This window comes from Delphinapterus leucas, chromosome 4 (genome assembly GCF_059928025.1).
Source record: "Delphinapterus leucas isolate spDelLeu-1000000601 "Yukka" chromosome 4, BTC_Dleu_Yukka2, whole genome shotgun sequence".
NCBI classification, from domain to species: domain Eukaryota; kingdom Metazoa; phylum Chordata; class Mammalia; order Artiodactyla; family Monodontidae; genus Delphinapterus; species Delphinapterus leucas.
The window spans coordinates 143,782,316-143,810,311 of NC_143132.1; the positions used below are offsets into that span (position 1 = coordinate 143,782,316).

Sequence of the window (27,996 nt, forward strand, 5' to 3'; positions counted from 1 at the left end):
TGTGATAACCTATAGTGGAAAAGAATAGAAAAAAAGACTATAGATATATACATATATATGTATAACTGAATTACTTTTCTGTACACCTGAAACTAACACAGTATTGTAAGTCAACCATACTTAAAAAAACAAAACAAAACAAAAAAGCAGTGCAAAGTGATAATGATTGATCTTAATAAAGCAACTAGCCCAACTGGAGAAAAAGGAAAAGCGAGTAAATGGAAATCATGGGAAATAGGATCCACTGGGTAAAGAAGAAAACAGTTGATAGAAGGTCTTGAATTTCAAGTAGAAAAAGTCAAACTGAATCCACTTACTAATAGTGAGTCTTTGCACTTTAAGACAGAGGAGACATGAGATATTTTAGAGCAAGGAGGTCTAGGTTTTGGTCTTCGCTCCTCTGCCAGCTGGGTGAATGCAAAGCCACACCCTTCTCTAAGGACTGAATCACTGGCCCTTCCTACAGGGCTATTGGGTGGGGAAAATAGGATGATGTAGGCGAAAATTGCCTTGGGAAGTATCAGAAGTGTTTGACATTATTCAATGTCATTTTAGAGTAGAGCCATGTGTGCAGTAGGTGTTATATGGAGGGTGGGAGTGGGAACAGATTGAAGGTAGGGAGGAGGCTGTTCCTTCTAACTGGCTAGTAAGGGCCTGACCTAGGGCCTTGGCAGTGAGAAAGGAGAAGGTATAAATCTGGCAAAGACTTTGAAAGGAGAATCAGGTGGCCTTGGGTGAGGGCCTTGAATGCAGATGTATCAGGAGCTGGGAGAAAAGCCTAATGCCTGTGTAGGGAATAGCATAGTTGAAAAGGGGGTGTGTTGGAGTTGAGGGCAAGCCTTCAAGTAAAACCTGGGCCGAGATGCCAGGTGTGGGCAGTTGGGAATGTGGGCTGGACGCTCTGCCCTGCAGGTTGTGCTGGTTAAGGGGACTTGCGAGGCATCAGCCCAGATACTGGCTGATACTCTAAGAGCGTGAGCCGGCCCAGGATGCAGCGTACGCGGCACTGTTTATTTTGCTCGTCATGATTGATTTGGTGCCAAGACAGCAGGCTGAGGAGTGAGACATTCTGTCAGTCAGCTGGTTGCCCGGGCTGCTCAGTGCCAGCCAAGCAATTTGAGGAATCTTCCCACTGCGTTGGAGGCTGAGCTGACTGCTTTGGCAGGTTCACCGGTGAAGTCCAAGATGGACGGTGTGTGTATGAAAAGACTCCAGGAATTGTCTGGGCTTCAGGGTTCCGGGGCACCAGTTTCTTGGCCCTGGTGTCACTCAGGACCTCTTGAGGCCCTTCCAAGGGTGATGCATGTTTCGGTTTGGTCCTGGAGAGGTGACTCAGACATAAGGAAGGGGCTGGCCCACCCCTAGGCCGTTTGGTAGCACTGGAGTCATTCTAGCACCTTCTGAGACCATGCCTGAGGGTCCTGGGCCTTGGGTTCAGTCGGATCTGATTATTTAGCATAAAGAGTGCAGTTCCTTATTGAAGTCCAGCACAGACACAGGGATTTCTTCCAGACCCAGAGGTCTCCTCCTGAAGGTTTTCTGTGGATTGGATGTTGGTGCCTCGTGGAGGGCCTGCAAGGATGTTGTTTGACTAGGGTGTCCGTACCTGCTTGTCTTGTCCTGGGTCATTTCCTCAGGTTGACCACTCTCTTCTCCTCTGTACCCTGGACCTCTCTCTTCAATATTTGTTTTTTTTTGGTTCCTTGTGGCTTTCCAGACCAAAATGGCACCCTTAATTAAGGTCTTCAGAGACGCTTCTGCTCTGAGTTACCTCGCCGGTTATCTAGTCTCCCCTTCCGATTCTGTTTTCACTCTCAATTCCAGGCAAATTTGATCTCCTGAGGGAAGACTCCCTCCCCCACTGCCACTTTATTCTTTTCACTTGTACTAAAAGTCACCAAAATTTAAAAATCCCAGTTTCCAGTCATAACTTTATGGTGTCTGCTGGCTGTCTGTGGGCAACTGTGTCAACTGGAAGTATTATCACACAGTGAAGAGAGAAAAAGTGTTCATGTCCCAGAAAGGATTACTTAGCCCGTGAAATTTAAACTGTATGTGGAAAGCTCACGTTAATCCAGGGAGAAGAGAGAGGTATTAACACCCACATCCCCGAGACCATCTTTTTCCTTCACACCTTTGCTACTCTGAGTGGGGTCCTCACCTGGGAATTTCTTCCAAATGCAGCATCTTGGACCCCGCCCTGGCCCTACTGATCCTGAATCTGCATTTTAACAAGATTGCCTAGGTAATTCAGGAGCAGAGTAAAGTTTGAGAGGCACTGCTGCAAATCCCACGAGCATTAGTCAGACTACTTCCACAGCAGTTCACTTCTAAAGAGAACATTTATTGGGATCACAGCTCATACAGCAGACTCTGGGTGTTGTTGCTGTTTTAAAATAGGATTAAAAGAATTTTCTTCCCGAAGGAATACAGGCACACAGTTAAGAGCAAACTTCAGACTGCTCGCAATGGTGGCCAGAGAAAATTTAGACACTCTCACCCCAGTCTTCCCCAACCCCAGGCTCACTCCTCATTCCTTTGGACTTATTTCCAGAAATTGTTGGTCTCCCCTCCGCCACCCTCCTGAGGTTGCATCTTACATTTTCTACTAGAATTCGAGGAGGGGAACTAGAGTCACTGTACAGAAATCCATTTTCGATTCCGACGAGGCTCGAATGAAATTGTGAACAGGCCAGAAAGCTGCATGGCAGCAGGTCAAAGGTGTTGGGTGAGGGAGTCCGAAAGGGACGCCAGCAACATGGCTTTATTATTAGCAAGTTTTAATTGTTTCACACTCTCCACTAATTTTAAAAACAGGGCAGCCTACTTAATGACTTATTTCTGTCATTTACTATTTCTCTTTTGCTGGGACAGATTCTGCCGGCAGAGGTGTGGCCACCTAGATGCTCTGACTTCTTTTGCTTTTTTCTATCTGAAAGGACAGAGATGGAGACCCCCATGTGCCGGTCTTTTATTATGATGATGATTTTTGATGTAGTGTATTAAGCTTCTTTAATTTGTATTTGAGAAAATAAGCCTCAATTTTGGGACGCGCTTTGGGGAAACTTCGTAGAAGACTCATATTTGAAGTGATAATTTAATAGCAAGTTCTTGCCCTTTTAAAAGACAGTTTTATTGAGGTATCATTTGCATGCCATAAATTCCTCTGGTTTTAGGCATGCAATTCAGTGATTTTTAGGAAATTGAGTTGTACAGTCATCACCAAAATCCAGGTTTCCATTACCCCAAAAAAGATCCTTGTGTCCATTTGCAGTCAACCCTGTTTGCACCTCCCAGCCCCAGACTACTAATTGACTTTCTATCTCTATACATTTGCCTTTTCTGGACATTTATATAAATGGAATTGTACAATACATGGTCTTTTATGACTGGCTTCTTACACTTAGGATAATGTTTTGTTTTTTTTTTTGCGGTACGCGGGCCCCTCACTGTTGTGGCCTCTCCCCTTGCAGAGCACAGGCTCCGGACGTGCAGGCTCAGCGGCCGTGGCTCACGGGCCCAGCTGCTCCACGGCATGTGCGATCTTCCCGGACCGGGGCACGAACCCGTGTCCCCTGCATCGGCAGGCGGACTCTCAACCACTGTGCCACCAGGGAAGCCCAGCATAATGTTTTTGAAGTTCATCCATGCAGTAGCTTGTATCAACACTTCATTCTTCTTTACTGCCAAGTAACATTCCAATGTATGGATATGCCCCATTTTGTTTATGAACCAGTTCACCAGTTGATGGACTTTTGTTTTCTTTCCACTCTTTGGCTAGTATGAATCACGTTACTGTGGACATCTGCATGCAGCTCTTCGTGTGGATATTTTCATTTCTGTTGGGTAGATACCCATGGGTGGGTTTGCTGGGTCATGTGATAAATTTATGCTTAACTTTAAAAGGATTGCTTTTTAAAGTTGTGGCAGAATGCACATCACATAAACTTTATCAACTTAACCATTTTTAAGTGTAAAGTTCAGCGGCACAGAGAAATTCCCTATGCTGTGCAGCCATCACCACCGTCTCTGCTTAGAATTCATTTCATCCTGCAAAACTGAAACTGCCCACTGAACCGTAACTCCCCATGGCTCTGTCCACTCAGCTCCTGCCAGCCTCCATTATTCTCTCTGTCTCTATGATTTGACTACTTTTCAGTCTGTTGATTATGTTCTTTTGATGCACAGAAGTTTAAAATTTTGATTAAGTCCTTTTTTTTTTTTTTTTTTGCTGCATTGTGCGGTGTGTGGGATCTTATTTCCCCAACCAGGGATCGAACCCGGGCCACCTGCAGTGGAAGTGCCAAGTTCCAATCACTGGACCCCCAGATTAAATCCTATTTTTTGTTGTTGTTGCCTTTGCTTTTGGTGTCATATCCAAGAAGTCATTGCCAAATCGAATGTCATGCAGCTTTCCCCCCCTGTATTTTCTCCTAAGAGTCTTATAGTTTTAGGTTTTATGTTTAGGCCTTTGATCCATTTGAAGTTAGTTTTTGTATATGGTGTAAGGTAAGGGTCCAACAATTTCATTCTTTTGCATGTGAATGTCCAGTTTTTCCAGCATCGTTTGTCGAAAAGACTGTCCTTTTCCCATTGAATGGTCTTGGCACCCTTGTCGAGAATCATTTGACCATATATGTGAGGGTTTATTTTGGGGTTTTCTATTGGTTTAACTTTTTAAGAAACCGCCAAACGGTTTCCAAAGCAACTGTGCCGTGTTACAATCCCCTCCAACAACGTGTGAGGATTCCCATTTCCTCATATCCTTGACAAAATTTATTACCTGCTCTTTTTTTTTTTTTTAATTTTGTTGCGCTGGGTCTTAGTTGCAGCAGGCAGGCTCCTTAGTTGTGGCTCGAGGACTCCTTAGTTGTAGCAGGTGGGCTCCTTAGTTGCGGCATGCATGTGGGATCTAGTTCCCTGACCAGGGATCGAACCCGGGTCCCCTGCATTGGGAGCACAGAGTCTTAACCACTGCGCCACCAGGGAAGTCCCCTTACCTGCTCTTTTGATTATAGCCATCCTCGTAGGTGTGAAGTTGTATCTCATTGTGGTTTTGGTTCTAGACCTTTGAACATTCTGCCTTTGTCCAGCCTGGAACAGAGAGGTAGTAAGACAGAGTGAGGACACCCTCCCTCCCTCTCCCCGACATACACACAACCACAGGACCAGTTACCTGCCTGAACGCACTTAGTCCTTCTGCAGGGTAGACTGAATAAGCTCGGGCAAGTGTCTTAACATCTTAGAGCCTCAGCTTTCTCTTCTGAATAACGGGAATAATAAATCCCTTTCTCGAGACTTCCCTGGCAGTCCAATGGTTAAGACTCCGAGCTTCCACTGCTGGGGGCAAGGGTTCGATCCCTGGCTGGGGAACTAAGATCCCACATGCCATGTGGTACGGCCAAAAAAAAAAAACCAACAAATCGCTTTCTCACACGAGGTGAGATAAGAACAAGTATACAAGTGCCTTTTTTTTCTGGTTCTTAATAAATGTTGGATTCACAGTTTCACTCCCTACATTTCCCATCTGTGTGATTTTGCTGTAGGACATCCCTGTCACTGATTTAACTTTTCCAGCAAATATGACTTTCCAGCATTTTAAGCATAATAGAGCCCTGCTAGCAGCTTGGCCATCTCTCTCCGGTTCCTCTGGATGCCACCCAAATATCTTCACGCTCACGTCTCTCATCGACGCTGAGTGAACTGGGAAGCACCCTGCCCCCTTGCCTGCCTGTCATCTGGGTCATGATCACTTGTTTATCCAGTTTTGCTTCCTTATCATCCGTCCTGGCTTTTGTGTAGTCTGACAAAATCTGGTGCATTCTCCTGACCTCTCACTCTGGATCCTGTTGGGGCAAAAAACATGTTTATCCTAGGCCTGTCGAAAGCAGTGAGGTGGCCTTTGCTTTCTCGGTGCTGCTGCCACGTCTGCAGAGACTTGCCCCCGGGTGGGGGGTGGGGAGGGGAGATGCACTCCCCCTGGCAGCCTCCCCGCCTGTGCCTGGGTTGCTAGCTGTGGTGGTAATTGGCTTGGCAGTGCACGCCCTAAAAGGTTGTCCTGCAGCCGATACTTTGTTGAAGCTGCGAGGCCAACCCCCTTGGGAGTTCCCTGCAACAGCAGCTGTCTTGTCTTATTAAGGAGAGACATGGGAAAGGTGTTTTGAAGGGAGACGTCTTATCTCAAAGCACAGTGGCTGGGCCTGAACATCTGGAAGGGAGATAGGAAGGCCAAGGCAGAGGGCAGGGTGGCAGCAGCTTGGGACACTTGGCAGAAAATGCTTCGCTGGCAGTTGAGGATAATGGTTGAATGTTTTCCAAGGACGTAATACGTCCCCTTCAGTAAACTGGGCAATAAGTCCCATACCTATTAAAAATGTCGTGCACTCAGGTTCTGAGTGTCCCATGATGCTTGTACACATGTTAGGAAGTATTTTTCATATCCTACCAACATGAAACATTTAGAAACAAGTGAGCATAAGCTGTTAGGGTCCATAGTGAAGACTTGGGTTTGAGGGGGTGAATTCCCTTTAAACTGTAGTGCAGCAGTGTCACCAGAAGTGGAATGTGAGCCCACATCTGTAACTTGACATTTCCTTATAGCTACTTGTATATTTTCTTTTAAATTTTCGTTGGAGTATAGTTGATTTACAATGTTGTTAGTTTCTGCTGTACAGCAAAGTGAATCAGTTATACATATAGATGTATCCACTCTTTTTGAGATTCTTTTCCCATATAGGCCATTCATTACAGAGTATTGAGTAGAGTTCCCTGTGCTATAAAGTAGGTCCTTATTAGTTATCTATTTTATGCCACTTGTATTTATTTCCTCGGGCTGCCGTAACAAATGATCACAAACAAATTGTCAGAAAGTTCCTTTAATTCAGTTCTGGAGGCCAGAGGTCTGAAATCAAGGTGTCAGCAGGGCCATGCTCCCTTTGAAGGGTCTGGAAAGAATCCTTCCTTGCCTTTTCTAGCATCTGGTGATTCCTGGCAACGCTTGGCCTTTCTTGTTTTTGTTTTTGTTTTTGTTTTCTCCCCCGTGACTTTTGGGATCTTAGTTCCCCGACCAGGGGTTGAACCCACACCCACGGTAGTGAAAGCGCGGACTCCTAACCACTGGACCGCCAAGGAATTCCCCTTCCTTGGTTTTATAGTTGTGTCTCTCCAGTCTCCACCTCCGTTCTCACATGGCATCTTCCCTGAGTGTCGGTGACTCGGCTTCCAAATCTCCCTCTCTCCTTTCTCTTATAAAAATACCAGTTATTGGGCTTCCCTGGTGGCGCAGTGGTCGAGAGTCCGCCTGCCGATGCAGGGGACTCGGGTTCATGCCCCGGTCTGGGAAGGTCCCGCATGCCGTGGAGCGGCTGGGCCCGTGAGCCATGGCCGCTGAGCCAGCGTGTCCGGAGCCTGTGCTCCGCAATGGGAGAGGCCACAACAGTGAGAGGCCCGCGTATTGCAAAAAAACAAACAAACCATTTATTGGTTTCAGGGCCCAGTCTAAACCAGGATAATTTAATCTCAAGATCCTTAAGTAGGACTTCCCTGGTGGTGCAGTGGTGAAGAATTCACCTGTCAATGCAGGGGACCTGGGTTTAAGCCCTGGTCCGGGAAGATCCCACATGCCACGGAGCAGCTAAGCCCATGCATCACAACTACTGAGCCTGCATGCTGCAGCTACTGAAGCCCATGTGCCTAGAGCCCGTGGTCTGCAACAAGAGGAGCCACCGCAGTGAGAAGCCCGCGCACTGCAACAAAGAGTAGCCCCTGCTCACCACAACTAGAGAAAGCCCGCGCACAGCAACAGAAACCCAACGCAGCCAAAAATAAGTTTTTTTTTAAAAAAAAAAGATACTTAAGTAATCCTATTGCCAAATAAGTTCCCTTTGTGAGGTTCCAGGTGGTCCTAAACTTTGGGGGGACACTATTCCACCCACCACACCACATTAAAAAAAAGGAGAGAAAACAATTCCATTTCGTTAATTTTAATGTTTTATGTAATATTCCAAAATATCATTATAAGATGTAATCAATATAACAGAATTCTTAGCGAGATATTTTAACATTCTTTTTTCCCCCTTGGACACTAAGTCTTTGAAATTCAGTGCATATCTTACAGTTACAGCACATCTCAACTTGGACTTTCTCTGAGGGCTGCATAGCGGCTTGTGGCGGACTGCCATGTGCTGGCCAACACGCTGACAAAGCTTTTATGCTTCTCAGTGTTTTGCCCTGCACTTTCGCCCTCTCTCCTCTCTTCTCGCCCTCCCTTTACCCTCCTCTTAGCTTAAGAAATAAAAACCTACTTTGTAAAAGCTACTGGGTCCCCAAGACTCAGTGGAGGAAGCCGAGTTAGCCAGTTTTGAAAGAAAAGTCCTTTTATTCAGTTACATTTTTAAGCATCAGGGTTCATTGTTGTACAGTTTATTAAGCACTTCTATCACAAGTGGCTTAAATAAATGTGGTTAATATTTGGGATGTAACATTTTTTATCGAGTAGGCTATTGGGAGGAATCTCCCTGCCATGAGATTTGTGACCCACCCATTTAGCAGCCCCTCCATGAACGTGGCATTATTCTGTCCTGTTAAGACAAGAAGAGGCACAAACTTTTCTTTCTGGGCTGATTGCTCTGAGTCTTTTGCAGTCATGAAGTTAAGATTAATATCTCTAAAAATCTGTATTGTCTTCTCCAAGAGTTGCAAGCTTGTTACTTTTTGGCTTGAACCTCAGTGAGGGGAGGGGTTGGTTTATAAGCAGACCCACAGGGAGAAGAGTTTTGGATCCTTGAATTCTTAAATGTGGTCTGTGATAAGAAGGTGGTTTCCACCCTCCTTCACACAACTGATGTATACTGAGCCTCTGTTATTGTTGTTGGAATCTCTCCAGAATTATGTTTTCCCTTCAGAGGAATCAATGTTAAAGAAAATTAGCAAGCAACCCATGAATATGAATACCACAGAGAAGAATATAGAGTACAGTGGGAATGTCCCTTCCCCTCCCCAACTTTTGTCCCATCCCCCATAAGCATGTATCTGTCTAGGTCCTCTGTATACCCACCCACATTCATATATATATATATATATATATATATATATACACACACACACACACACACACACACACACACACACACACATTTTTTTGGCTGCGTCGCCTGCCTTGCGGGATCTTAGTTCCCCCACCAGGGATCGAACCTAGGCCCTTGGCAGTGGAAGTGCAGAGTCCTTACCACTGGACCACCATGGAATTCCCCACATTGTTATATATTTAAATTGCTTATTCATTTATTTTTAAAAAACATATATCAGATTATGGTATATATTGTTCTGTGGTTTGCCTTTTCTGCCATTTACCAGGACCTAGAGAGGTTCCACATCAGCACAAATAGTTAGCCGCCTTCTTTTTTTTTTAAACCATTTAAAAAAAAATTGAAGTATAGTTAATTTACAATGTTGTGTTAGTTTCAGGTATACAGCAAAGTGATTCAGTTTGTATTGTACATACATACATATATACTTTTTAAAATAAACTTATTTATTTTTGCCTGCGTTGGGTCTTCGTTGTGGTGTGCGGGCTTCTCATTGTGGTGGCTTCTCATTTCAGGTCACGGGTTCTAGGAGCGGGCTCCAGTAGTGGTGGCTCATGGGCTCAGTAGTTGTGGCTCACGGGCTTAGTTGCTGCACAGCATGTGGGATCTTCCTGGACCAGGGATCAAACCTGTGTCCCCTGCATTGGCAGGAGGATTCTTAACCACTGCGCCCCCAGGGAAGTCCCTATATTCTTTTTCAGATTCTTTTCCCTTATAGGTTATTACAAGGTATTGAATATAGTTCCCTGTGCTATACAGTAGGTCCTTGTTTATCTGTTTTATATATAGTAGTGTGTATATGTTAATCCCAAACTCCTCATTTATCCCCTGCTCCCTGCTATCCCCACTGGTAACTTTGTTTGTTTTCTATATCTGTGAGTCTATTTCTGTTTTGTAAATAAGTTCATTTGTATCATTATTTAGATTGCACATATAAGTGATATCATATGATACTTGTCTTTGAGTTACTTCACTTAGTATTATAATCTCTAGGTCCATCCATGTTGCTGCAAATGGCATTATTTCATTCTTTCTTATGCCTGAGTAATATTCCATTGTATATGTAATATATATACATACACAATGGAATATTACTTTATATATATATTTATAAATATATATATAGTATCTCACATCTTTATCCATTCATCTGTCGATGGACACTTAGGTTGCTTTCATGTCTTGAGTTAGCCTTTTTTTTTTTTTTTAATTTGGCCACAACTACACGGCATGTGGGATCTTAGTTCCCTGACCAGGGTTCGAACCTGCTGCTTCCGAATGTGGCCCCTGCATTGGAAGCACAGAGTCTTAACCACTGGACCTCCAGAGAAGTCCCTAGCGTGTGATAAAGGTGGTACAATAGTCGGTAGTAACAAGCTACATAATTTAATAAATTCTTCTCTTGATCAAATTTTAGATGACATATATATGATATATATAAGATGACATATATATTTTGCTTTAATAAACAGTATATACAAATATCATTGAGCACATGTGAATATTTCTGTAGGTGCCCTTCCTAATTGTGCTGTTGGGCCAAAGGGCAGGAACATTCCAATTTGACTTCCAAAAGGCTGCACCAGTGTTTCCTCCCACACATGTGTGTGAGGTGCATGTTTCCCCTGCAAGATGTCAACCTTTTATTTTTATTTTTTGGCAAACTGATTAGTGTGAGGAAATATATCACAGGGTTTGTATCTTTTATTTATTTATTTTTCTTGTTTTTGCTTTTTAAAAATTTCATCACAGGGCTTTTAATTTTTTATTTCCCCATTAATAGTTACTTTGACCACTTTGTACAGGTTTGTTTGTAATTAGCATTCATTTTTCTTGGAATCACTGGGATTTGCCATTTTGTTTCTATCAGACTGCCTTTTCAAATTGTTTTGTAGATGATCTATATATGCTCTGGATCTTAATACTTTGATTATGGGTTGTAAGTGTATGCCCTCTCAACTGATCCTGATTTACAACATTTATAGATTAAGGAGAATTGATATCTTTACACTGTTCAGTCTTCCTATCAAGAACAATGCATATTTCTTCATTTATTCATCTTTAGTAGACAGTTGTAGTTTTTTGAATATAGGTCTTACTCATCTTGAAGTTTTGTCCCTAAGTATTTGATGGCTCTTGCTATTAGGATCTTTTTTTTCCTGTTACATTTTCTGAGTGGCTATTGGTGATGGAAAAGCTTCTGAGTTTTATGTTGCTCTTATATCCAGCCAGTTTATTAATTTCTTTATTAGTTTTGATAATCTTTAAGAATTGCCTACCAATATTCATAGTTTTTGTGTACTACTAGTGTAGTGTTGAACTCTGGGCATATTCAGGACTTTCTTGTTTTGGTGACTTTAATAGGAATGCTTTTTTTTTTTGGCTGCGCTGCGTGGCATGTGGGATCTTAATTCACTGACCAGGGATCGAACCTGTGCCCCCTGCATTGGAAGTGCGGAGTCTTAAGCACTGGACCACCAGGGAAGTCCCAGTAGGAATGATTTTATGTCTATTTAGTATAATGTTTGCTTTCAAGTTAATATAATTTTCTTCTATACCGAATTTGCTATTTTTTTAAAAATCACAAATTAATTTTGAATGCTTTGAAAAGCTTTTTTGGCATCAGTCGTAATGATTTTCTCTTCCTTTAATTTGTTAATGTATGAATTAATTTGTTTCAAATGATCTATCTTTGCATTCCTGTAATAAAGTTTAGTTATTATGTACTAGTCAAGATGCATGATGTTGGATTGTGTAGTGTCAAATTTTAAAAAAATATTTACTTACTTTGGCTGTGCCAGGTCTTAGTTGTGGCACGCAGGATCTTGGTTGCAGCAAGCGGACTTCTTAGTTCCGGCACGAGGGCTTCTTAGTTGTGGCATGTAGGATCTAGTTCCCCAACCAGGGATCGAACCCGGCCCCCTGCATTGGGAGTGTGGAGTCTTACCCACTGGACCACCAGGGAAGTCCCCCTGTATTGTTGAATTTGATTTACAAGTATTTCATTTTTGTTGTTGTGAGGTTGGGCTGGTGACTTTTTCTATGTTTTTTTGCTCTCTGTATTTTGTTTTACTGTTAGGGTTATACTGAATTCATAGAATGATATGTGGTTTTTAATCTTTTTATAATGCTTTGGCACAGTTTTCAATACCAATGACTGGTTTCCTGCTGTCCAATATGGTAGCCACTAGCCACAAATGACAATTGACTATCTGAAACATGGCTTGTTTGAGTTGAGATGTGCCATGTCAGATATCCCTTGGGTTTTGAAGACTTAGCATAAAAAACTATGTAAAATATCTTATTTATAATATTTTTATACCAATCCCATGTTAAAATGGTAACATTTTAGACGTTATATGAAATAAATTTATTATTTAAATTGATCTCACCTACTTTTACTTTTTGAAATCTGGCTACTAGAAAATTTTAAATTTTGTCTGTGGTTCACATAATATTTATGTTGGATGACCCTTGAGAATTAACTAGAATGTTCCTATAAAACTATCTGGACCTGGGTCCTTTTTTAGGAGTAGATTTTTGACGCCCTTTTCACTTCTTTTAGGATTGTTAGAAACTTTACTACTTAGTAAATCAGGTTTGATAATTTATATTTTCTGAGGGAAGTCAGGAAGTCACCTGTTTCATCTAGTTTTTCAAATTTATTGGTATAAAGTTCTACAGAGTACTTATTTAGGCTATAAAATAAATCTGTAGTTTTATGTCCTTTCTCATTTCTTTCTTTCCCCCTTGATTAGACTTGCCAAGAGTTTGTTTAATTTAATGTTCTTTTCAAAAACCAACCATTTATAATACTGGCTAGGTATATGCTTTTGTTCATTACTGAGTTCCTTAAATATTTTTTGCATTAATTTCTTCTGTCTATTTTGCTTGAGTTTTTAAAAATTTTCCTGATTTTTTTCTAGATTATTAAATTTTTTTCTAGATTATTGAGTTGAATGATTAGTTCATTTATTTTTAATCTTTCTGTTTTTTCCCATAAATGCATTTAAGGGTCTTTGTTTTCCTTTATGTGTTGCCTTAACCATATCCTATAGGTTTTGATATATTGTGTTCTTACTGAGTGATTGTGTATATGTAACCTTGCCATTTCTTTCTCTTCACATCCACTCTGTTATAAAAATGTCCACCAAGGTCACCCCATGAGCCTTTTGAGTGACTCTCCATTGTTCTCACATGTGGTGGGAATGGAGCTGATTGATTCTGCAAGGAGCATCACTTTTTTTTTTTTTTTTAATTTTTATTGGAGTATAGTTGATCTACAATGTTGTGTTAGTTTCTGCTGTACAGTGAAGTGATTCAGTTATACGTATACGTATGTCCAGTCTTTTAAAATTTTCTTTACCCATATAGGTCATTACAGAGTATTGAGTAGAGTTCCTTGTAGGTCCTTATTAGTTATCTATTTTACGTATAGTAATGTGTATGTGTCAATCCCAATCTCCCAGTTTATCCCTCCCCCCCTTCCCCCTTGGTAACCATAAGTTTGTTTTCAACATCTGTGACTCTCTGTTTTGTAGATAAGTTGATTTGTGTCATATTTTAGATTCCACATATAAGTGATATCATGTGATATTTGTCTTTCTCTGTCTGACTTACTTCACTTAGTATGAGTCTCTAGGTCCATTCATGTTGCTGCAAATGGCATTATTTCATTCCTTTTTATGGCTGAGTAATATTCCATTGTGTGTGTGTGTGTGTGTGTGTGTGTGTGTGTATGTGTATATATCCCACATTTTCTTTATCCATTCATCTGTCGAAGAACATTTAGGTTGCTTCCATGTCTTGGCTATTGTGAATAGTGCTGCTGTGAACATAGGGGTGCATATATCTTTTCAAATTAAGAGTTTTGTCTGGATAATGCCCAGGAGTGGGGTTGCTGGATCATATGTGTGAGGGGCATAACTTTTCATTTGTAAGCTGTCCAATCTTTTGTTCAGTAAGAGCTGTGATTCTCTAGTGATTGGGGCCAATATCCTGAAGCTCCTTTCATCGGCTGCATCCTCTTCAGGTCCTTGCTTTGAAGCATTAACTGTTGTAGTTCATCATGACTTACAGAGCTCTTGTTCCAGCTCATCCTTCACCTAACAGGGCACTCCTAGCATATTACCATCATCTTTATAACCACTTGTGTTCACTCTAGCGCCTACCCACATTCATTACTTAATGCCCCCACCAGTCTTGTGAGATAGGTATTTTATACTCATTTTATAGCTTGGGAAGCTTAGGGAGGTTAAGGGGTTTACCCCGGGTTCATACAGTTAGTAAATGTTGGAGCTAAGATTTGAAACCACATTTATATCACTGTGAGGCCCACCCTTCTGACCACGGCTTTGATACTGTGTACCTGCAGCCTTTCTACCAGCTTCAACCTAAGATGGAACATTTTGCTGACCATGAGTTTGCCTCCCTTCCTTCCCCTATTGTTGCTGTGGGTTGGTCGAGGGCAGGTGCTGAAGGGCTGCGGAGGAAGGGGACAAGTCCTTGCGGGAGGGCTCAGAAAGGACCCCTTCCCCAGTCTCCTGCCAGCCTCTTGTGATGGAGGATTGCCTCAGCCTTCCCGGCTCCCTTTTCCTCTGCCCCTTTTCTCCATCCCTGCCCTCTCGGCCGCTCCAGAGTCTGAGGAAGCAATATATCATGAAAGAACATCCTAGTCCTAGGGCTTTGCTGCAGGAACATCCAGTCTCATTCTCCCAGGTTATCTGGGAAAATTTCCAGGAATCTAGTTGCTAAGCAGAGTTTCAGGAGGAATAGGTATGCATTACCTATCTGATTCAATCCCAAAGTCTTATCTATTTTAGGCCAATGGTTCAACCTTTTGTTTGTAATTTAGGTTGAATTTTTAAGGTAAATATTATGACATAAAAAAAGCAAGGGCGGACTTCCTTGGTGGTGCAGTGGTTAAGAATCCGCCTGCCTTTTTTTTTTTTTTTTTTTTTTTTTGCGGTACGTGGGCCTCTCACTGTTGTGGCCTCTCCCGTTGCGGAGCACAAGCTCCGGACGCGCAGGCTCAGCGGCCATGGCCCACGGGCCCAGCCGCTCCGCGGCACGTGGGATCTTCCCAGACTGGGGTACGAACCCGTGTCCCCTGCATCGGCAGGCAGACTCTCAACCACTGCGCCACCAGGGAAGCCCCCGCCTGCCATTTTTTTTTGAGGTAGTGTGGGGGATAGTGTGGTCTCTGTGAGTTTCCACCATGGCGTACCGGGGCCAGGGCCAGGAGGTGCAGAAGGTGATGGTGCAGCCCATCAATCTCATCTTCAGATACTTGCCAAATAGATCTCGGATTCAGGTGTGGCTTTATGAGCAAGTGAATATGTGGATAGAGGGCTGTGTCATTGGTACTGATGAGTATATGAACCTCGTATTAGATGATGCAGAAGAGATCCATTCTAAAACAAAGTCAAGAAAACAACTGGGTCGGATCATGCTAACATTACTCTGCTCCAAAGTGTCTCCAACTAGAAATGATCAGTGAAGTGAGAAGTTGTTGAGAGGCAATACAGTTTTTTTAGGTGTCCTTTGTTAGAGTGTAGTTCTAAAGCATTTATTTATATTGTTTTGCTCACCTTTATGTTATTACCAGATGACAATAAATGCTGTGGAATTGTTTTTATTAAAATATTTAGGGCTTCCCTGGTGGCGCAGTGGTTGAGAGTCCGCCTGCCGATGCAGGGGACGCGGGTTCGTGTCCCGGTCCGGGGGGATCCCACATGCCGCAGAGCGGCTGGGCCCGTGAGCCATGGCCGCTGAGTCTGCGCGTCCGGAGCCTGTGCTCTGCAAAGGGAGAGGCCACAACAGTGAGAGGCCCGCGTACCGCAAAAAAAAAAGTACATTGTTTCCTTCTAAAAAAAAAAAAAGAATCCACCTGCCAATGCAGGGGACATGGGTTCGACCCCTGGTCCGGGAAGATCCTACATGCCGTGGAGCAACTAAGCCCGTGAGCCACAACTACTGAGCCCATGTGCCACAACTGCTGAAGCCTGTGTGCCTAGAGCCCGTGTTCCACAGAGATTTCTTGTGTCTCAGTATCCAGGCCTGTGAGTGTCGTGCAGTGGGCACTCATGGTTTGAAGAATGGATAGGTTGCGCAGGAAAGAAAGCAGGAAAAGCTCGTGTTTTATCTACCCTTTATTTTATTTATTTATTTATTTATTTATTTATTTATTTATTTATTTATTTATGGCTGTGTTGGGTCTTTGTTGCCGCACGTGGGCTTTCTCTAGTTGTGGTGCGCGGGTTTCTCATTGCGGTGGCTTCTCTTGCGGAGCACAGGCTGTAGGTGCACGGACTTCAGTAGTTGCGGCTCGTGGGCTCAGTAGTTGTGGCTTGCGGGCTCTAGAGCACAGGCTCAGCAGTTGTGGTGCATGGGCTTAGTTGCTCCGTGGCCTGTGGGATCTTCTTGGACCAGGGATCGAAGCCACATCCCCTGCGCTGGCAGGCGGATTCTTAACCACTGTGCCACCAGGGAAGTCCCTTATCTACTCTTTGCCTTCTCCTCCCTGTGCATTCTTCCCACCACCCTGCAAATGCAGAGAGAACCCACCCCATTAGCAGTGTCTTCTGAGCTAATCCAGTCCGCACACTGTGTGAAAAGCAGTGGGGAGTTCCCATCAGACCCAAGCACATACCGAGGGGTTTCTTACCTGTGGACTCAGACCTTTTTTTGTCCAGCCTCTTTTGTCCAGGCTGATGGCTCTTCTCGTAGATGTGGAGTGTATGGGATTGATTCAGAGGACGCTGGCTTCTCAGCTTCCTGTAATGAGGAACTTCATGCTTAACTAGGTCACCGTCTCTCTGAGAATCTGGAGTCACAGATGCTGGCTCTGGTGGGTTTAATTCTGGTCTATACAGAGTTCCTGCCAGTTTTACTTCCTGCCCCGAGCCAGCCTGCCAAAGAAGGAGACTTAGGCTGTGGTTGCTAACCTGCCAAGATGCAAAATCCATCACGTTTGTCAAAAGCTAAAGGGGTTGCTGAGGCAAGTTGAGGACTCCCAAGTCACATGATTCCTCAGCGTTCTGAACTTTAGTCCTTATCCAGTTGACCCCAAACCCTAACATAAATCCTCGGCCTTACTAAGTTAGGAAACCCTTGACTAGGCAACTCAGCACATTTATGACAATCCTGTGTTCCCTCGGTGGGCCTCGGTGAAGGTGTTGGCGTTCCTTCCTATCCAGATAGCACAGATTTATCAAGTTCTGGATTGTATTAGGAATTATGGTGTTTCTCCATGTGATAGAATGCATCATTGGTCCTGGACTGGAAGTTAACAGAAGAAGGAAGTAGGACGATTTGCTCATGTAATTTAGGGACAGGAAAATGGATGGACCTTTTTTTTTTTTTTTTTTTTTTTGCCTTAGTGATTGCCATTAAAGAAAAAGAAAAAAGCAAGTGGGGATGGTTGACCCTAATGACTAAAGGAAAAAGTGAAAGAGAAAGAAATGAGTTTGGAGACACCCTGCCTCATGTCTTTGCGCTCCATTCCTGTCCCTGCTTCAAGCCTGGAGGATCCTGTTTGAGAGGAAGGGAAGAGATCAAGTAACCAGGCTAAAGTCTTTATCATCGCCCTGGAGGCCTTGTAGGATTCCCTGCCACGTCCACCTTACCTCGCTGTCTGCGGCTCTTTCCTTTGCTTGCTGTGCTCTAGCTGTGCTGGCCTTTGTGTTGAGCAGACCAGGCATGCTCGCCTTTTCGAGCCTGGGATGCTCTTCCGCCAGGTCCCTAATGGTCAAGCCTTTGGTTGAATGCCACCTTCTCTAAAAGGCCTGGTTGAAATTGCACATTCGATCTCACTGTTCCCCGAACCCCCCTGTATCCATCGCTCCATCTTTCTTTCCGAACGCCATCACTCTCTGACATACTGTATGATGTGCTTATTGGTTTTGCCCGTTTGCCCTCTCCTGCAGCACCCCAGTGTCAGCTCCTTGGGGACAGGCAGGATCTTTCTTCGTTCCCTTCCATACCCAGCAAAAGTACCCGGCCCATGGTAGGCCCTCAGCACACACTGTGGTAGTGAGTGACTCAGTATGCATAGTAGTCTTTGTCTGGCTTAGAATGTAGCTCTCCGAACTCAGGGCTTCTGGCTATCACTGTTTTCTCTTCTTAGGTTTGTCCTGCTCTCCTTAATTAACTTGTTTCGGCATCACTTTTCTTTTTCCAACCAAAGGTCATTTCGGAGAGGGCAGCGGGATCAGACCAAGCGCTCAGAGAAGCTGGGGGCTGTGGGAGTCCCTTCAAGTAGCTCTCCCACGATTAGAAGAGGAGAGGTCCACGGGGGGTGGTGGTCTCCCCCAGCCCTCCGGAGACTGTCGGGCTGCTTTGCGGGGAGCAGGTTCTCATGAGTTTCCCCCTCAAGAACATGGCCTCGGAGACCTTTCCAAGTCTCTAAGGAGGCGGATGGCTCACGGCAGAGAATTTCAGGGCCCGGCTCAGCTTAGTAGCAGAGCAATGAGGGTAACGGTAGGTCCTGCCTAGGTCCTGCCTGGTGCCTGGCCAAACAGAGGAGGGTGACTGGGGCTACTCGTGGGGGGCTGCTCTGTTGGGGTACCTGGTGTAAGGTCCTTCCTCGGGCCCATCCTTCCCCATCCGCGCTGTGATGAAATGTGAGGCGCCATCGGGTTGGGCTTGCCAGGTTCACGGGGCCCCCTGGAGAGGACTTACCATCCAAAGCAGATTTTTCTTCTTCCACCTTGACCCTTCCTGCCTTACCAATTATTTATTCTTTCTTTCTTACTCTCCTATACACGCCTGTACTTCAGAAACTGTTCCTCTCTTGGAGAGTTTTCTGTGTGAGGTCAAGGCAGCAGCCATTCTGGAATTTTCTAACTCCTGTTAACTTCAGCCATCTGGTACACGAGGGGATGGAGGGTGGGGTGGGGGGCAAGATCCAAAGCAGGGAGGAGAGACGTCTGAGGGAACAAAAGATCTAACACGAAGCCCAAGCACAGAAATCTACTGCGATTTGTTTCAAGGCCAGTGCTGTCCGGTGGAAGTGTAATGTGAACCACATGTGTAATTTTAAATGTTCTGGTGGCCACATTAAGAAAAGTAAAAAAGAAACAGGTCAAATGAATTTTAATATCTCTTATTTAACTCCCATGTATCTAAACTACTGACATTTCAACATGTAATGAATATGAAAATTACTGAGACTTTTTTTCCCTCGCGCCCGTCTTCTAACTGTGTATTTTAAGCCTACAATGCATTTCAACGTGCACAAGCCACATTTCAAGTGCGCAATAGCCACACATGGCTTGTGACTCCCGTATTGGACAGAGCACGTAGAAGGCCCAGAATGAATCTGCCTGTGTCTCATGTTGTTCTAACAATTAATTTTTTGGTTTCCCAGCCACAGCAGATTTGAAGCAGTAAATAAGAGAGGGATGGAGTGGCGAAGGATACACCAGAAGTGGGCAGAATTCTAAGCGGCTTGAGTCATTCAGTGCAAGCCTTCCACAACTTACGACCCCTGAATACCCAGCATGGTAGCTTGGTAGCGTAGTTGGGAATAATCGATGTCTTTCTATCCTTGTCCTCTGCTTCACAACCCAAGTCATCACTGAAATGCTCAGTCCTATTCGCTGTTCTCTAAGAAGGTGGGGAAGTGTGAAGTGAGTGGAAGAAGTTAAGGAAGATTTCTATCAAGCGTTGCTAAAATAATAGTATTCTAGTACAGGAGGCCTGGGAAATACACAGAGGTAAAAATCCCAGACGATGTGGCGAGCCCTGTCCACTTCTACAGCTGGGGCCCTCCAAAGGACTTGGAGGACCCTGCACGTGTGGCTTCAACGGCTGTGTCCCTCCTCATGTCCCCAAGATTGCTGACTTCTTCAGTTACGTGGGGCAGAGTTGCAGCTGGAGCCCCAGCTGTGTTGCAGGGACCTCAGGAGTCTGGCTCATCCCTTTGGGAAGCTTCATGGATGGACTCCCTTGGAATTGACCCCCCATGGAGGCTCGCTTGGGGTGGTGTTACCTAAGTGAAGTGTATGGGACGGTCCTTTTTCTGAGGCAGTACTTGGATTCCAGCCAGCAGAAAAGAAACCCAAACCAAAAACTCAACAAAAAACCCAAAGGCCCAAGTCACACACCTTCCTTGCTTTCTTTCTGTATTCGTTTCTTGTGAATATAGAGAATATTATTAAGTCTGGAGTCGGAAGGGTAGCTGTCACATGACTAGAGTGTATATTATTCGCGTGTAATACATTCAGTCCATGGCTGCCTGTTACATAACGTTGTTTCTCTATTCATTTTTTTTTAGGCTGAGGAATCTTGTAAATGTAATGGCTGGAAAAACCCCAACCCTTCTCCCACTCCCCCCAGAGCCGACCTGCAGCAAATAATTGTCAGTCTGACGGAATCCTGCCGGAGTTGTAGCCATGCCCTCGGTAAGTTCCTAAATCTTCAAGGAGACCAGCGATGTCGTTGTTGCCTGCAGGTTCTAACTTACTGAATTCGTGGGTTAACCAGACTTGCACACCTCACCTTCTTATGAGGCAACAAAAGAGACTCTTTAGCTTCATGAATCTGCTGGGGAGGCTTCACGTGGGAGACAAATCCTGCACTGTTTGCATGGATTCCTCATCTGTCTCTTCCCGGGTTTTCCCTAAGAGCTGGTTGACTGGGACGGAGTTGGCGGGGGAGTGAGGGAGACGGGGATTGCCAAATAAGATGAAACGTGGCAGCCAAGCTACTTAGATGAACACGTAACATGTCCTGATTCTGATTCTCATTTTTCTTATTATTTTCTGATTCCCTGAACTTTCTGGGAATGCTTCATTTTATCTTCATATTCTTTAGTTTCCTGTGTCTGCTAGCTCTTTTCTTCCTTGGGGTTGTGCTTGGTAAATATTTACTTGTGTTTTCCCTTTCAACTTTCTTATCTGTCCCTGCAAGATAATCATTGTCAGCCTGGCCATATAGACTCTGCCAGAATTAGTCAACAGGCCTGTGCTAATATGTTCTGTGTCCTGATCCTACTTTTAGGATACAGGTTTTCTTTTTCAATTGTATTTTGTTTGAGTGGGTAAGGTTACTGAGAAATTCGTTTTCCCGAGATATTAAAATTCCAGTTCCCAGGGGATCTGGGACTCCTGTACTTATTTTATTTACTTTTCTGCCTTCAGCTATCTGGTCTCCCAAAGAACGTCTCTGTGTCCAGTTTACTGTCCAGTGTTGCAAGGACGCAGTGCCAGACATTCTCACTAACGTACTTTGGCCTTTTCCATTCTGACCCTTTATAAGGGGGTGGCTCCATTTGTTTATTTATTTATTTAATTTAAACTTTATTTATTTATTTTTGGCTGTGTCGGGTCTTAGTTGCGGCACACAGGATCTTTCATTGTGGCACAAGGGCTTCTCTCTAGGTGTGGCGCATTGGCTCCAGAGTGCCTGGGCTCTGTAGTTGCAGTGCTCTGTCTTAGTTGCCCTGTGGCATGTGGGATCTTAGTTCCCCTACCAGCAATTGAACCTGCGTCCCCTGCATTAGAAGGTGGATTCTCAACTGCTGGACCACCAGGGAAGTCTCTGTTTATTTAGACTTTTTATTTTATATTGGAGTATAGTTGATTAACAATGGCATGTTAGTTTCAGGTGTACAGCAAAGTGATTCAGTTATACTTATACATGTATCTATTCTTTTTCAAATTCTTTTGCCATTTAGGTTGCTACATAATATTGAGCAGAGTTCCCTGTGCTGTACAGTAGATCCTTGTTGGTTATCCATTTTAAATATAACGTGGGTACATGTCAATCCCAAACTCCCTAACTATCCCTCTCTCACACCCTTCCCCCCCTGGTAACCATAAGTTCATTCTCTACGTCTGTGAGTCTGTTTTGGTTTTGTAAATTAGTTCATTTGTATCATTTTTTTAAGATTCTGCCTATAAGCGATACCATATGGTATTTGTCTTTGTCTGATTTACTTCACTCAGTATGACAATGTCTAGGTCCATCCATGTTGCTACAAATGGCATTATTTCATTCTTTTTTTATGGCTGAGTAATATTCCATTGTATACATGTGCCACATCTTCTTTATCTATTCATCTGTCAATGGGCATTCAGGTTGTTTTCGTGTCTTGGCTATTGTGAATAGTGCTGCTATGAACACTGGGGTGCGTGCATCATGTTTTTCTCCAGATATATGCCCAGGAGTGGGATTGCAGGGTCATATGGTATGGGTGGCTCCTTTTAGCCATCATCTTTCTCTAAAGCTTCCTGCTGATATCAGATGGTGGAGCATCAGCCTTCGTTAGCCTGGAGTTAGGTCTAGTCTGTGGGATCGGCAGGCGGACTCTCAACCACTGCACCACCTGGGAAGCCCAGAGGAATATCTTTGCTTTTAACTCACCTTTTCCACTATGGATCCCTGAGTGATGCCCTTTAGAATTGCCTCAGGAAATATGATGCAGTAGAGAACTCCTTAAACACTGGACTTGAACTGTATTTGGTATTGATTGGGAAATCCTATTATCCTACACCAATTAACATTTAAAAACAGAGTCCTTTTTCTTTGTTAGCTGCACAGATTGTCTCCTTTCTGAGCAGGTCAACACACAGGAATGCCCAAAGGCGGAAACAGCCTTTCTCAAAGAAGAGCCAACTTTGTTCCCTTTTATATTTCTTAACAAGCTTTGAAAACAAGTACCCTTATTTGACAGTACATAATTGAGAATGGAAAAAAAGGGTACATATCCTTTGACCTGACAAATCCATGCCAGAAAGTTAACATAAATATAAATTAAGGTTATAAATATATATAAATATATAATATATATAATATATATATTATATATATATAATATATATTATATATATAATATAATATATAATATATATTATATTATATATATATTATAAATATAAATTCAGATTAAAAGGACAGCTATTATAGCCATATTCATGCTATTAAAAAAATTAGAAACAATCTAAATATTCCAATGGAGGAGATCCTTGGTTGAATTATGAAAATATATATTATGAAATTCAATATGGCTGTTAACAAAAGATGTGTTTTCCAGCATGGAAAGATATTCTTAATGTATTATTAATGAAAAAAGCAGGTCAGAAAGCAGCTTAATTGGAGGACTAAATGACAAGATCCACCAGCTCAAGTTCAAATCCTTGCTCAACAGCCAGGAGCTGTGAGTTGCGGTATATTATGTAATCAGCCTGGCCTTCCAGTTTTTCAGTTCTGAAATGGAGTTAATAATAGTATTTACCTCATGGGATTGTCGTGAGGATTAAGTGAATGAATGCCTATCAGAATTTTAGCACAATACCTGGAAGATTAATGTGTTCTTATTACTCTTATTAGGGTTCTTTACTTCAAACAACACATGGGAACTCTGTCCAGTTTGAATGAGAAAACCGTATTCATAAGAAGAGTACTGGTCGCTTCCACAAGCCGGAAACAGAGGGAAACCCGGTATCAGTCAGGTCCTGGGATCCCAGCTGCAGGAATTCATGGGCCTTCTGTCCAGGACCCTGTATGATTCAGGGCCATTAACCTCTGTCCCTGGGAGTATTGGTTCAAGATTTAAATCCTCAGAGGAGGGGCTGATTAGTGTGGTATCTGTCACTAGCCCAGCCCTGAGTTTCACCCTGTGAGAACTACCCGGAAGGTGGTCAGTCCCAAATGCAGGGCTGCTGACTTGAGAACAGCACCATGAGGATAATCTCATTTCTTTAGGTTAGATAATATTTTAATACATACGAACAGGAGATGATCTGGAAGGACACGTGTTGCATTGCTGACAGTGATTTTCTCAGGGTATTGGGGTTGTAGGCGTGTTAAAAATATTTTCCCCCTGTCCGTTTCTTTCTCTTCTCTATTCAGTTTGCTTTCTTAGAATTGGGATGTCTGCATATTTTCAAGTGCTCTTGGAATTATTGCCCGAATGCCATAGATTATTTACTGGTCTTAGTGCCGGGGCTCGAGAAAAATTTTTCCTCTTCTAGAAGGAGGATTATGCCTCCTCCCCAACCCCTTTTCTTAAAGACCCCTTTTTTTTTTTTTTTTGGCTGGGCCGCAAGGCTTGCGGGATCTTAGTTCCCTGACCAGAGATTCAACCCGGGCCCCCAGCAGTGGGAGCCTGGAGTCCTAACCACTGGACCGCCAGGGAATTCCCTTTAAAAACTTTTTATTGTGGAAACTTCCACATATGCATCAAGGTAGGAAGAATCATTTAATAAACAGCCTTGTATCCATCAGCCAGCTTTAACAATGATTAACATTTGACAATTTCCCTCCCCACTTTTTTTTTTTTTTTTTTGCCAGACATCTTTTCTTATTCCTCCACATGACTTCTTAAATATTACCAACAAAGTAGAGGTCGGGGTCTAGGTAATTCTGTCCAGTGTCACGCAAGCTTGAATTCTCAAAAACATTTCGATTTGTGTGCACTGTGCTATTTTCACAGTTACTCTTCTGAGTATGATGAATTCAGATCCTACAATATATGTAGTGTTCTTAGACTTGTCAAAACAAAACACTCAGGCGTATCGATTGAGATGGTGTCTGTTCTGTTGATTTGCTGTTGGGTGTCCTTTGGCTCAGCCATACACGGTCTTTTGACAGTGAGCTCTGGTTTCACGCGGTCTCCTGACAGCGACTTGCATCCCAGGCGTCCTTGGCCTGCCTTAATTTGATACTCTTCTGTGTCTCCTGGGTGTCAAACGCAGGGCTACTGCAGGGCTGATGGGCTGATTAAATAGAAAGAACGTTCGGGCAGGAGCTAGAAACTAACAATTCTACGCCTGGCTTGGCAGTTTACCAGTCCCCTAACCGCTTTGCTGTTCAGTATCTTCATCCACAGAATGCAATTGTTAGTCTAGACCTACGCTGTCTAATACTATAGCCACTTGCTACATTTGGCTAAGGAGCCCTTGAATTGTAGCTGCTCTAGATTGAGATGAGCTGTGGGTGTGAAACACAGGCCAGATTTTGAAAGCTTAGTATGAAAAAGAAGCGAGATATCTCATTAATTCTGATTACATGTTGAAATGATAATATTTTGGATATTTTGGGTTAATAAAATGTATTATTCAAATTAATTTCACCTGTTTCTCTTTTCAGTGTTGCTACTGGAAAACTTAAAATTACATGTGTGGCTTGCATTATATATCTGTTGGATAGTGCTGGCCTAGAACATTCTACTCCATTCTCTGAAATTATTTGATATTTGGGATTGGTACAAGTACATTCAGCTTATAAAAACTTGGCGAAGGATACTAACAAAGTACTTCAGTTGGCCCAAACACGTCTCCTTACTTTAGTATTAATCAACATTTCTTATTTTGGGACTGCTTGTTTAAATAGCAACCTCCTTTTATGACCGGGACAGTAGGAAACACCACTGTGATCAAAACACAATTGGAATTTTTGTTGTCATTTTGGAGTCCATTGCTCTGAACTGTGCCTGAACATACTGATTATTAAATTTGACTACTGATCATTTTTTGCGGTTTTAGGAAGGTCTCTGATTTTTTTTCCCTTTTTTTAAAATTTAATTTAAAAAATATTTTTGGCTGCATTGGGTCTTCGTTGCTGTGCGCGGGCTTTCTCTAGTTGCGGCGAGCAGTGGCTACTCTTCGTTGTGGTACGCAGGCTTCGCTTTGCAGTGGCTTCTCTTGTTGCAGAGCACGGGCTCTAGGTGCACGGGTTTCAGTAGTTGCAGCACGTGGGTTCAGTAGTTGTGGCTCACGGGCTCTAGAGCCCAGGCTCAGTAGTTGTGGCGCATGGGCTTAGCTGCTCCGCGGCATGTGGGATCTTCCGGGACCAGGGATCAAACTGGTGTCCCTTGCATTGGCAGGCAGATTCTTAACCACTGTGCCACCAGGGAAGTCCCGGTTTCTGACTTTTTTAATGTCATCAGTTTTTTTCTGATACACACACATATATTTAAACATCACAGAAGTGGAAATTGGTATATATTCCTATGGTTACCTCTGCTTACCTGCTTATTTACGGTAGAAACTTTCCAAGGAAAGTAAAGACCAGCATTAACAGTTACACCAGAGCTTATTTCTTGAACAGTATGAAGTGTCTTACCAGTATTTTTCTCATGGACTATTGATCCAACATCTCTTCTCTGGCTTTGCCGCATTTGCAAACCCCTTCACCACTTAGTCGTACCTGGTCCCCATTTACACATGTCCCGGGCAGATGCCAAGCGACAGAAGTATGGGGCCCGGCCAGCACATGGACACAGCCGCCTGGGTCAGGTCTGCATATTCCTCTTGGCTGGGGGTCCTCTGTTTTTCTACACGGGCTTCAGAGTGGTCAGGACCTGTGAGTCTGGTACAGACGCAATCAGGGGATAAACCTGGTAGCATTTTTCGTGCTCACCTGACGTAGGTTATTACTTTTCCCTGTGTTCCTCCGGCCACGAAGTCCTGTGGATGTTGTCTGAGTGCACCTCCCGCCAGCTCTGCCTGGATACAGGCTGCTTCTCTGCCTTCTGTGGTCGCATCTGCAGCAGCACCTGGAGGCCCCATCTCCACCTGACTTCCCAAGAAAGCACTAGCGACCTAATGTGGTCACATTCTCCTGCTTCAGCCCACTGGGCGGTCTCTCATTCTCAGGATGAAGGCCCACTTCAGCTGAGCATGCGAGGTGGGTCAGGCCTTTCCTCCTCCTGGGTTGCATTTTGGTCCCCGGGCCGCTCCACCTTCTCTGAAGGGTCTGCACACTTTCTCCCACCTCTGCCTTGGATGTGGAGGTGCACAGCACCTGCCATGCCGCTCCTTCTTTCTCTGCTGGGGGAACCCTACTCACCTCCAAGGCCTGACTCCCCCAGCCCTCGGTACAGACAATAAAGGACTTTCTGGAGCTGCAATGCAGTGTTGCTGCTTGTATAACTATAGTTCTCTCTACCCTTATTGGTTTTCTGTACTGGACTGAGATGAAGGACTGACTTTTTCTCTAGTTCCTAATACATTTAGTTCCTTGGGTGTAATTGGATTGTTTCATTAGTAGATATCCATTACATTTAGTAATACTAAAGAGACGTCTGGTTGCATTTATTTGCAGAGGAGGTTTCATGGTTTATGATGGGTACCTGCCCTGTGCAACATCATAGCCACCTGTGGCTGCTCGAGTTAAAATGTGCTGCCCTTGGAAAATGCACACCAATTTTGAAGACTTAGTATGAGAAAAGAATGTAAAATATTTTTAATATTGAGTACATGTTGAAATAATTTAGTATATATTAGGTTAGATAAAATATATTAAAACGAATTTCACCTATTTCTTTTTACCTTTTTTTTGCGGTACGCGGGCCTCTCACTGTTGTGGCCTCTCCCGTTGCGGAGCACAGGCTCCGGACGCGCAGGCTCAGCGGCCATGGCTCACGGGCCCAGCCGCTCCGCGGAATGTGGGATCTTCCCGGACCGGGGCACGAACCCGTGTCCTCTGCATCGGCAGGCAGACCCTCAACCACTGCGCCACCAGGGAAGCCCCACTTTTATTTATTTAATTTAAAAAAATTCCTTTTAAAAAATTTATTTTTTTATTGAAGTATAGATGATTTACAATGTCGAGTTAGTTTCAGGTGTACAGCAAAGTGATTCAGTTTATCTATCTGTGCTTTTTCAGATTCGTTTCCATTTTAGGAAACTACCGTTAAATTATAAGCCTTTTGCACATAGTCAATTCAGAAGCTTTCATTGAAAGACTTCATTTGACCTCTTCTAGCCTTGACCTCAAATTCCCATGAACAAAAACCATGTTTGAACAGCTCACAGATCCTACAGATGCTGTGCCCTTTGCTTTCTTTCCGGTCCAGAGGAGCGGAGCTGTGGTAGCAGCCTGCCCAGCAGCCGCCTGTTCCCGCCGCAGGGTGTGTGAGGACCGGCAGGCTGTCTGCAGGAGAAGTGCGGGACAGGTCTAC

At 43.7% G+C, this 27,996-nt stretch overlaps 1 protein-coding gene and 1 pseudogene across 5 annotated transcripts in view; both read left to right on the plus strand.

Moving 5' to 3' along the window:
- The window catches only part of KAT2B (lysine acetyltransferase 2B), a 102,332-nt gene that overhangs the window by 13,479 nt on the left and 60,857 nt on the right, over nucleotides 1–27,996 (plus strand). For all 5 annotated transcript variants that reach the window (XM_022554706.3, XM_089911197.1, XM_089911195.1 and 2 more), the window contains exon 2: nucleotides 20,365–20,491. In XM_022554706.3, coding sequence (XP_022410414.2) covers nucleotides 20,365–20,491 — 127 coding nt within the window. The remainder of the gene's footprint in view (nucleotides 1–20,364; nucleotides 20,492–27,996) is intronic.
- Nucleotides 1,199–17,472, plus strand: LOC149749452 (small nuclear ribonucleoprotein E pseudogene; annotated as a pseudogene).